Source organism: Squalius cephalus (assembly GCF_949319135.1).
Source record: "Squalius cephalus genome assembly, chromosome: 16".
NCBI classification, from domain to species: Eukaryota; Metazoa; Chordata; class Actinopteri; order Cypriniformes; family Leuciscidae; genus Squalius; species Squalius cephalus.
Window position 1 is genome coordinate 6,549,735 of NC_137137.1, and position 11,694 is coordinate 6,561,428.

Below are 11,694 nucleotides of genomic sequence, written 5' to 3' on the forward strand. Positions count from 1 at the left end.
TTTGACCTCTGTACGATGTACGATCAATAATGGAAAAAATCCTATAATGTACGATAATTTCAGAACAGTGTGACACTTCAAATGATGGTCGTTGTAATAGGACTTCTCATTGATCCAGCCGTGGATTCTACGTCTACCGGGGGAAGAACGTGTAGAGAGAGGGAGCGAGAGACCTTGCGTGTGTGTGCTAGTGTGCCTCACGAAGCGCATGTAAGGACCCAACCAATCAATTGTAAGTGCGGGCGGGCTTTTATCTATACTCCCGAATCAAACTTGACTTGGGAGGGGCTGATCAAGATTTCTTGACTCCCAGAAATGACTTTGTGCAGGTTGGGATGTCTCGTCTGTCATTTTCATGTCGTTGACTCGTGTACGATAATTTTCTGCCAAATACGATAATTTTGAGCTTCTGGTACGATACTTGGACATTTCCAATCTGGCAACACTGGGTCTGAATTTCTGATCAGTGTCAAAACGCGACGACGCTCTTTGGACTGGGGAAGCAAAGACTAAACAATGCCTTTGGCATATTTTCCCTCATCAGCTAGTTTATTTCATGTGCAAAGCAACGATGCATATCAAGCATATAAGACGCATATAAAAAGTACATACATTGACTTTCATTTTGAGCAACAGATACATTACCTAAACATTAATAGTACCATTCACATCGACAACAACGACAAAAGCATTGTATGAACATTTTCAGCCTTTTCAAAGTAATCAGTATGAAATTTATGTTTTCAGTCACAGTTTTCAGTTTATCATAAAATGTCTCAAAAAGTTTCCTTAATCCTTCAAGCGCCTTCATTAGTGATGATGAAACTGAAATGTCTAAAGTTCAGGGGCTGGTTGCATAAACAGTCATTATGTTAAGACAGTGTCTTAAGTTCTAGTATGATCCACTAACAGTTAGTCAGGGGCACTCAGTCTTACTTTTCGGTATCAAATTAGGCCACTTACATTTTTATGTAGGCTAACTGATTTAAAAAAGCAATGAAAAGGCTTAAAGAAAAAAAATTGATGTCTAATTAAGACAAGTCTAAGTGGTTTATGCAACCAGTCCCAGGTGAAGTATACCAGACGTACCAACAATACAAGTGGGTCAAGAAGTTTGAGACCACATTAGATCCAGAAATGTAAATAGGCATTTCATATTTAACACAAAGTTATGATGTAAAACAAAGAAGAAATAAATCAAGATGCTAACCAAAGAAACAACTGTGCACATAGCAGTGCACAAGACGTTCTTTGGAACATTTCTAAATCATGCTGATAGCATGTTCATCAGTTGATGATTGCTCAAGTGCACATTTTTTTAGCTTTCAATCATATTTTTATGCTAAAAAAAAAAAAAATTACAAGTTGTCTCAGATGTTCGGACCCCATTTTATGTCTTGGGTTAAAATAAAGACATTTTCACCAGCTGATCCTTCCTGATTTTACATTCCTACATGCATAAAAAAGAAACATTCTTTTAAAGGAATAGTTCACCCAAAAATCTGTCATCATTCACTCTTCTTCATCATGTTGTTCCTAAAGAATGTTATTTTTTTTCTCTCTGTAAAACACAAAATTACAATTGCTAGAAGAAATCTTAAACAGTTCTTGCCATACATTGCATGTTGGAACTTGACAGGAGGGTGAGAATTGTAATTTTTGGGTGAGCTATTCGTTTAGAGTGGGTGAGCAGCATTACAATGACCGAAGCACTTCTGTGAACCACTGAACAACAAAAGCAACAAAGTAGAGCTGCACGATTAATTATTAAAAGATTGTGATTCAAATACCCAGGCGATCTTTTTCCTAAAATGACATCGATTTGGTTATGTCTATAGATAATGTGAAACTGGTTCACACTGCATTGCATGCTGGGGCAGTGCCACCATTTTGGGAGGATTGCCCTCTGCTACTAATCCTTTGACAAGTATGATCACCGTGAACATTCAAATCTGTGTTTGCGCTATGAAGCTATGAAACAGCTTCACAAACAGTCTTTTCAACCACACAGTATCATTAATTCTGTGTTACAGTAATTCAAGTTATCACGGAAGTACTGGGATAAAAGTTTATAGTTCAGATATAAACGCTTATGTCTACAGTAGCAATCAAAATAGAGTAAAGCAACTTTTATAACTCAGAGTTCAAATAAAGAATGTATCAGTACATAATTTCACCAGTAGGTGGCGACAAGTGAATGTTACTTTCATTTGTCATTGAATCATTGGAGATTTGTTAAAAAATGCTGATTCATCAAGTAATGAACCAAGTGAAGTCTTTATGAGTGAGTCATTGAATCAATCACTCAAACCAATTTTTTTAAATAATTCATTCAAATTAATGAAATATTTTTAAACAGACTGCAGCAATTAACATTTTGTCAGAACCTCTAGTTAATTACGTTATTTTGTTTAGTTGTTTTTTCAGAATCATGGGAGAATCGTGATTTCTATTTTAAACAAAAAAAGAATCGTGCAGCTCTACAAAAAAAGGCTAAAATCACAACACTATCATTGTGCTGGCCAGAAGTATCCATTAAAGCAACTAAACATCAGTGGAGCGGAGATGGTCAAGACTGTGAGAAAAGTCTGTGTCGCTGGGAGCGAGCTGAGGCTGGGAATGGTGCCGTTGTCGATCTTTTGACTGAGAGACGTGGCTTGTGTGCGAGAGTGAGGGGAGAGAGCTGTACGGCCCTTCTTTTTGACCCTCCTCCTTCAAATGCTTCTCCTGATTGGGCACCGGGGTCCACGGTTGCCACGAATCTACAGTGGAGCAGCTCTTCGTCAGCTGAGGCTTCCTCTGCGCAGAAAAGACTTTGCTGGAAGAGCGGAACTGTCAATCAAGAGAAGACGACTATGAGACATGCTCAGGCATTTTTTTAAGGTGCAAAATTTTGCAAAGGTGCAAAAGCTAGAAACATTTTTTGCTAAAATTTTGCAAAAGCTAGAATTTTGTAGAAGCTGATGTGATAAGGCGTTTTACATTGGATGGTGCTAAAATATATAGTATTTATATTTTATATAATAATTACAATTTCTAGTTATTACACTTACTAGTTATTTCCCATTTCTAGTGGGGTTCTATATAGACCTTATGTAGCTCCGCCTCTGTTGTGTTCGGCTTTCCGGCTTGTATTTCCACAGCATGAAGGTAAGATCTTACGGATTTATAATGAACCGCTCATTTTAAAATCTTTAAAATATCCGTTTCAAACATTACAATGCTCATGATAACTTTCGGTAACTCTACAATAAATTAATCCAATTCACCAGCGAATTATTCTTCGACGGCGATGCCATAGAAATATACAGAGCTACCACAAAAACGCAAGTTCAAAGACAAAATCCTAAAGATGGCTGCGTGCTTGTTTTCTGGCGCATTAGTTCTATAGAACCCTAGTCCTTGCCAAAAAAGGTTCTATATAAGAAGAAATGTCATAATACTTTGCATAATACTTTCATGTTTAACAGGTTTTCAAGTTGTTTTCTAGTGATAGTGTTTAAGAATGGTTTAATTCATAAGGTGGAGGCTGCACATTGGTGGTGGTTGAGGAGATTCCCCCTTCCATGTAAAACGCTTTGAGTACCTAGAAAAGCACTATATAAATGTAACAAATTATTATTATAACATTTATTCTAAATAAAAAATTAATTAAAACAAGATTAATTAATTAATAATAAATCCATAAAATGATCCCATGATGGGAACCCTAAAAGGCCTGACAGAACCCTTTACGGTTCTATATAGAACCTTTTCTTGAGTGCATGTTCACAAAGACAGATGGAATGAAAAACTGAAAACTGTTGGAATTAAAACTGACATCAAAACATATTTGGAAACAATATCTGAAAGTACAAACTTGAAAGTATTTTTTTCTTTTCTTACCCTGACATGTACTCTTATTTGTACAATGCTTAGTTCTCAAAAAAAAAAAAAGCTCTGTGAAATGCTAAAACAAATTTTTTTTTTGACAGCTACCTGAAAGATCAAAATCAGTGATGTCATTGATGACTGTGATCTAATCCATATCATCTGATATTAGATTTTCAAATCACTTTAAGGACATTTTTACCTTAGGTGGCCCTCTAAAGTCTTCAATTTTTGAGGAAATATCCTTGATCCAGCCTTTCATGTCTTCTGGAGTGTCTGTCTGCATGTAAACAGAACATGAACAGGTTAAGTTGACAAGATGTTTTAGTTGAGCTATTATGATATACTGTATATAAGGATCTAAGGATTCTCAATAGCAACCTGTGTGTGTTACTTTGAGAGAGCAACCATAGAATTATTTATAATCATTAGTGATTTATGTAGTTATCATTTGATTAACATGTTAATCATTTATTCATATTTTTGTTTGATTTACCTTAGCTTCCTTTAAAAAAAAAAATGTATTCATATTATTTGATTAACATAATTGATCATTTTATTATTATTATTATTCATTTATGTAATATTATGCTGTCATATTTTATATTACTTATTATTTGTCCTACTTTCTTGCTCTTGCAATGCTTGCTATTGTTGTTTAATCTTACGATTGTGTGGTTTGAAGGGATTTTTGTTTTCATGTGTAAGAGATCTGAAAATGTCTCCATTTCAAGGTTTTTAACATCCCAGGACGACGTTGTGAAGTAGTAATATTCCATTGTTTTTGCTGTGGTGTAATAACACTTGTTCAATCAACATTCAGACGAAGTATGAGCATTGAAACATACGCAACTAAGATTATTTGATAAACTCTGCTCTTTTTATACTCATCACTTCAGCTCATGCTTCTGCTCTTCCCTGGCTTTCTCAGTCAAACTCTCAGGCTGAGACTGGAAGACTGATATCTACTGGCAGGGATTCTGCGTCTGGGGTCGCATCTAATATATCTGATATTTCTGACATGGAGATCCATCTGATGTAACTACATATCAATAAAGTATGAATAAACTAGGGCTGTCAAACGATTAATCGCGATTAATCGCATCCAAAATAAAAGTTTGTGTTTACATAATATATGTGTGTGTATGGAGTATAATAATTTTCTATATATAAATACACACACATGCATATATATTTAAGAAAAATGTGTTATTTATATGTCAAATATTTATATATAATATAAATTATATATAATATAAATATATATACACAGTATATACATGCAAATATTTCTTAAATATATACATGCATGTGTGTGTATTTATATATAGAAAATAATTATACACCGTACACACACATATATTATGTAAACACAAACTTTTATTTTGGATGCAATTAATCGCGATTAATCGTTTGACAGCCCTAGAATAAACATTATGTATTTACAAATTATGATTTGACTAATTGACCTGATTTATAGTCCACAAGTAACAACACAAGTACCAAGTAACATTAAAGGAATAATAATAATTAAAAAAATATATATATATACTGTATATTTCTTTTTACCTTAGTTCATTTACTTGCTTTAATGATTTATGTTTTCTTAGTTTTTATGTATCTTATTGTTTGTTTCCTTGGCTTTTGTGAAGCACTTTGGTCAACACCAGTTGTTTTTAAACGTGCTATACAAATAAAATTGTACTGTATTGTATAATTCACGACGTCATAATTTACATTGCACACATATTTACTACTCATTTTGTTTCAAACCCATATGCTGTTCAGGCAAGCAGAATGTCCAAGCTGCTTTTATATGTTCCATTGAAAAAAAAAAAAAGATTTTGGTACAACATGAGGCCAGTGTTATTTTAGTATTTTTCATATACTATTTTAGCATTTAATATTTAATATTAGCATTTAATATTTTGAATGAGCTTTTATTTTTATATTTGTGATTTTAATTAATGACTTTTAGTCATTTCAAGTGCTTTTGTATTTATTTTTTTATCTACCTTCAATTTAAAATTATTTTTATTTCACTTTTAGTTTTAGTAATTTTAGTGCAACAAATATTTGTTTTTTCACTTTATTGCCAAGGCAACATTTCTAATTCACATATTTTAAGTTAAAATTTTCATCTAATATTTATTTTTATTATAGTTTTTAATAGATTCCATTTTAGTTGAATGTTCCATCTTTAGTCCTTTAATTTAAGGATTAAAGATCTTCCTAAGTCTATTTGCATTAACAATAACCACATAAACACCTGTCATACTTGAAAAGCATTTATAATGAGGTTTTTACGTTTCGCTTGAGTGATAGAGCATTTATGCAAGGACGATTAAAAAAACAGTTAATCTTAAAATACATTCACACAGCTGCAGATTTGGATGCCAGTCATTGAGATGAACCATGTGCGCATTATGTGGTTCACCTACCTAAACATGAATTTTTTAAAATTATTTTTTTTACTTTTATCACTGACACCTGGATCATTATTATCAAATCCATTTAGCCCAGAGTTACCTGGATGTAGAAGGTTCTGGTACTTGTGATGATTTCAAAAAGGTTATCACGAGACAGCAGATCCCTACAACAAACAACACAATTATTAATTACAACATTTTTTTTGACATTTGAACAATAGAATGATAGTGTGTGTGTGTGTATACCAGTATAACAGTTTCACCAGTCACTTTATTAGGTACACCAGTTCAACTGCTTGTTAACGCAAATATCTAATCACCCAATTACATGACAGCATGGATTTAAGCATGTAGACATGGTCAAAACACCTGCTGAAGTTCAAACTGAGCATCAGAATGGGGAAAAAAGGTGATTTAAATGACTTCAAACACACAACCATCTCTAAGGTTTACAGAGAAAATCAGAAAACGAGAAAATATCCAGTAAGTTCTGCCTTGCCGTTGCCAGAGGTCAGAGGAGAATGGCCGGACTAGTTTGAGCTAACAGAAAGGCAACAGTAGCTCACATCACACTTGTTACAACCGAGGTGCAGAAGAGCAATACTAAACGCACAACACCTTGAAGCAGAAGAGCTACAGCAGCAGAAGACACACCGGTGACACTCCTGTCAGCTAAGACCAGGAAACTAACTGACGCTAAAATTTGCACCGGCTCACCAACATTATTGTCCAAGATTGGAAAAAACATTGCCTGGTCTGATGAGTCTCGATTTCTGCTGCAAGATTCAGATGGCAGGATTAAGGATTTGGCATTAACAACAGGAAAACATGGATCCATCCTGCCTTGTATCAACGGTTCAGGCTGCTGGTGGTGTAATGGTGTGTGGGATATTTTCTTGGCACTCTTTGGGCCTCTTTGTACCAACTGAGCATCGTTTAAACGCCACAGCCGACCTGAGTATTGTTGCTGTCCATATCATCTCTTTGTGACCCCAGTGCTTCATCTTCTAAAGCTACTTCCAGCAGGATAACACACCATGTCACAAAGCTAAGCTCATCTCAAACTGGTTTCTTGATCATGACAGTGAGTTCACTAAACTCAAATGGCCTCCACAGTCACCAGATCTCAATTGAATAGAGGAACAGAGGATGTGGAGGAAGGGGAGATTCGCATCATGGATGTGCAGCCGACAAATCTGCAGCAACTGTGTGATAATATCATGACAATATGGACCAAATCTCTGAGGAATATTTGCAGCACCTTGCTGAATCTAGGCCATGAAGATCTGAAGGAAACCCGGTTCTAGCAAGGTGTATACACACACACACTATCATTTTATTGCTCAAAAGTTTGGGGTCAGATCAAGTTTATTTTTATTTTTAAGAAACTTATATTTTTTATCAAGCAAAGATGCATTAAATTGATCAAAAGTCAGTAAAGACATTTGTTACATAAATACATTTTTAAAAAATGCTGTTCTTTTGAACATTCTATTTATCAAAGAATCCAGAAAAAAAATCCACAGAAATATTAAGCAGCACAGATACTGTGTATATGTCTACATTTTAAAGCTTGAAAGCTACAGTACAGAAATGCCAGAAATATGAACTACTTGTTGGTTTGTGACCAAAACCAACAAGAAAAACCACAAAAAAAAGTTCTCACCCTGATTTTACAAGGCACTCGTTGACTCTCAGCACATCCCGCAGTCGAATACTGCGCAACGGTTCCTTATCCTAAAAAGAGACAGGTGTACATAACTGTTCATGATATACATATAAATCACTTGCTTTCTGTTAAAGAGTTTTCCATTCCAGCGTCTCACCATTTCAGATTTATAGTAGCTCACAGTTTGGTCATCTAAAACAAAAAACCTCCTCTTCCAGCTTTTCCTCTGAAAGAGCATTTGGTTCAGTGATGGTGATGTCAAAATGAATTTAACAAAAGTTTTATAGCAGTGTTTCTAGTTTTGCAGGGTCCATATTTTACATAAACTATGATCTTCAATAAGCCCATCAATATGCTAAATTATTAACCAAAAATCACAAGACACTGGTCTTACCACATTGCCTTGCTTGACACAGAAGCCAGACCTCACGACATTTGGACGCACACTCTGGCATCTTCTTAAAGTGACGTGTGACCCTGGATCACTCGTGAAGACATCCTCAGAATCGCTCTGAGGAACCTAACAGATTTATGTTTATGTTTTCCTGTCAACTACATTAAAAACATGACTAAAGAACACACAAATACATTACCTGTTGGACTGGCGTGTGCACAACCACTCCTCCGACAATTTCTGTTTTATACGCCTGTCCAGATGTCGAATGACTTGGGTTTGAAACATTTGTGACATCAGAGCTTTGGGCCACTGGTGAAGCTTTTGGAACCTTAAAAAGATATTTACTAATTAAAGAGGACCTATTATGTTCAACTTTCTTTAGTGTGTAATATTGCTGTTTGAGCAAAGTTTCAAAGCACAAAGTCACTCCATATATATTACCATATATATAATACTATATATTCTCTATATCAGTACTGTTTCTGAACTCTCTGAAACGCCTCGATTGTAGTCTTGAGTTTTCTCAAGGAACAGATACACATTTCAGAAATATAGTCAAAGCGGTTGACCAATCACAACACACTGGTCCAGTCAACCAATTAGAGCGCATTGAGCTTTTCGGAAGGAGGAGCTTCATAAGTCATGAATAATCTTTCATATCTAACTAATTTTCCAGAAGCTCTAAGCATGCTTATTTATGGATATTATACATTATGTGACTCGTTAATGCTGCGGCTAAACGAAGTCAGCAACGCACACTTGGAAAAGAAATGCTAACTTTTATGCACAGGCTATGTTTGATACTTTTTCTCTATGTCTAAATGTTCACTCCTCACGTGCCTAACTTACGTTTTACAACGCAGGGACTGGAACTTCAGATATGCTAGTTATAAATACAGTAATCAATACTTTATTTAGGCAGAATAAGTTCGTTGTGATTTCAAAGCTCATTGATGTTAGCGGTCTTCCTTGTAGAGTGCCCTCTGGTGGACAAACTATGCAGCGCCAACACTCATAACATGGTTGAAGGGTGTTTCGTCCGCTTTTATTTTATTTTATAAATATTCATTTATCGGCCATTATAAATGCCGATACCGGTATTTTGGAAAATGCCTAATATCGGCCGATAATATCGGCCCGCCGATATATCGGTCGGACTCTAATGGATAACATCCAGGTTTGTCACATTTCTTGGAATACATATGAGATATGATAAAAGAAACGCCAAAAAATGACAGCAGTGAATATGTAAAAAGCTTGACATACTGTAATTTTGGTGGCATTATTCAGAGCAATGACCCATTCCTTCAAGTCCACAGCATCATTAGCCTGCAGAAAGTACCGTCTAGACAATGCATTTATTACTGGAAGAAAACAAAACAAAACAATGGTTTGTTATTGATACTATGAAAAAAAAAAACACACATATCCACATAACGTACTTACCAAAACAGAACTCTGCCTTTGGTTTCTGTTTTGCTGATGCTTCATTAACCTACAATCAAGTTAAATCAAATTTGAATAAGCAAAAATAAGTAATAGTAAAAGAGCCTTATATTTCTTTTTATATTATGGTAGAATATGATACCTTTGAAATGTAACTGAGTCGCAAACTCCCAACAGACTCTGTTCCCACAGGTAGATTCTGTTTTTTAAGGAAACAGGGGAAAATAGTTATGCAAAATAGGATTACGATTTTTAGGATGCAAATTTGAGTTTTAGAGTGTTGGTAAATAGGAAGATCCTCTATAATTCCATAACGTCTGTTTAAAGCTACACTTGAACATAAAGAGCAATACCTGTGGATTGTCCATATACCATAGGAGAAAATTCTCATGAGTATCCAAGATAAAATAACGCCGGTAAAACCTATCACTGTTCTCCTTTTCCTCAATATCCAGGAATCCACAGGTCCGGTTTTGTCTGTCCAGGTAAGGCATGTCCCAGATCTACAAAGAAAAACAAAACATATAACACTGAATCTCACATATAACTCTGGGTCTCTGCCATTTTAAATAAATAAACCTTTCCTTTTAGTTTTTGAGAATACAAATAAATTGATTTAGAAACAGACCATATAATTGCATGCATGTGCATGCACACACACAGTTTAATGACTGCAAATGAGATGATCCCTATATATGCATATTCACACAATATTTACAAAAAATGGCCTACTAGTAAAAAAAAGATCATATGGATATTTTTATCTTTACTCTCTCAATACTAGATTCGAGATTCCCACACCTTTTTTTATTTTTATTTTTTTTTTATCCCCAGTGGCTCGTGATTACTAGAAAATAAATTTAGTAGTCTCTTTTTACAGAGACTGCACTTAGAGTAATTTTTAGCAAATAAAAACTGTAGAGATGAGCATAGCTAGAAATATGAAAATGAAGGACTATAAAAGTTTACATGACTTTCCATGAACGTGGGAATCCTGTAAATCCAACATAGGTAGAACAAAAACAAGTTTTCAGAGTGTTCTTGACAGGTGGATTCAGGTGTGGTTCACCTGGACCAGGATTTCATCAAATCCCAATGGAAAACTGCATTACGAGTATGAGATCAAGCTTTTGGAGAGGAAGTCGGTATTGCGCATAACTGCCACACCTAATATCAACTTACTTCACTTCCAGAATCCCCAAGGCTCGTGACTCATCCGCGTTCCGCTGTGTGCGTTTTGTTCAGCGCGCTCTCAGAACATAATTCACGCACAATGCGCGCTCATTTATCCGCGAAAACTGATGAAAGCTCCGCGCAGAAAGCCGAGCCTTGTGTCACTCGCGCAGCCTCTTTCCGGGTTGACAGCAAGTTGAGTTAAAACCAAAACTAAACGCATCCGGTAGTGGATCTTTATTTTTTTTTCACGTACGGAAAGCGGAACCCAGTAGATGCCGTGTTAGAAACGACGCAATGGGCAAATAACACAGCGTGCAAAACAAGACATTGTTATAAAACTCTAAAAACTTAAATGTACTTAAAATGTAAGTGTGTGTGTGTCTGTGTATATATATATACACACATATATATACCTAAATGGGTTCCATTCAGACCTTAACATTAAGTATTTTATATGTCAACAAGATTCAACAAGCCATTTTCACCTGGCAAGTCCCAATGTTTAGATCTGCTGTGGTATTTATGCAAATTAGCACATACGTAATTAGATTATCCACCGTTTGTCCATGTTAAAAAACAATTAAAAAAAAACTTGTAATACATTTTTTGTTTGTCTTGATGTAAGTAATCAACTCAGTAATTTTCATGGTGATATCTAATATAGGCTATATAAATATAAATATATAAATATATACAGGTGCTGGTCA

At 35.1% G+C, this 11,694-nt stretch overlaps 1 protein-coding gene across 3 annotated transcripts; it reads right to left on the reverse strand.

Moving 5' to 3' along the window:
• Nucleotides 1-530: 530 nt before the first annotated feature.
• Nucleotides 531-11,287, reverse strand: plekha2 (pleckstrin homology domain containing A2). Of its 3 annotated transcripts, XR_013823864.1 has the most exons (13): nucleotides 10,994-11,193; nucleotides 10,165-10,314; nucleotides 9,954-10,010; nucleotides 9,812-9,860; nucleotides 9,632-9,729; nucleotides 8,562-8,693; nucleotides 8,363-8,488; nucleotides 8,126-8,194; nucleotides 7,966-8,036; nucleotides 6,400-6,463; nucleotides 4,073-4,150; nucleotides 2,089-2,832; nucleotides 535-1,502 (listed from the first exon to the last, which is right to left on the reverse strand). XR_013823864.1 is itself a non-coding variant. In XM_079896651.1 (12 exons), the coding sequence occupies exons 2-12, from the start codon at nucleotides 10,303-10,305 to the stop codon at nucleotides 2,545-2,547; spliced, it is 1,173 nt and encodes a 390-aa protein (XP_079752777.1). In that variant the 5' UTR covers nucleotides 10,306-10,314; nucleotides 10,994-11,287; the 3' UTR covers nucleotides 531-2,544. The 3 variants fall into 3 exon arrangements, 2 of the variants coding, with proteins under 2 accessions (XP_079752777.1, XP_079752778.1); XM_079896651.1 differs by having other exon boundaries at nucleotides 531-2,832; nucleotides 10,994-11,287; XM_079896652.1 differs by lacking the exon at nucleotides 8,126-8,194 and having other exon boundaries at nucleotides 531-2,832.
• Nucleotides 11,288-11,694: the final 407 nt, after the last annotated feature.

Coding starts and splice junctions, on each gene's coding strand:
- plekha2 (XM_079896651.1), bottom strand. CDS start 10,305: ATGCCTTACCTGGACAGACAAAACCGGACCTGTGGATTCCTGGATATT. Junction 10,011..10,164: donor GGTATATGGACAATCCACAG/GTATTGCTCTTT, acceptor CTTAAAAAACAG/AATCTACCTGTGGGAACAGA. Junction 8,489..8,561: donor TGCACACGCCAGTCCAACAG/GTAATGTATTTG, acceptor TAAATCTGTTAG/GTTCCTCAGAGCGATTCTGA.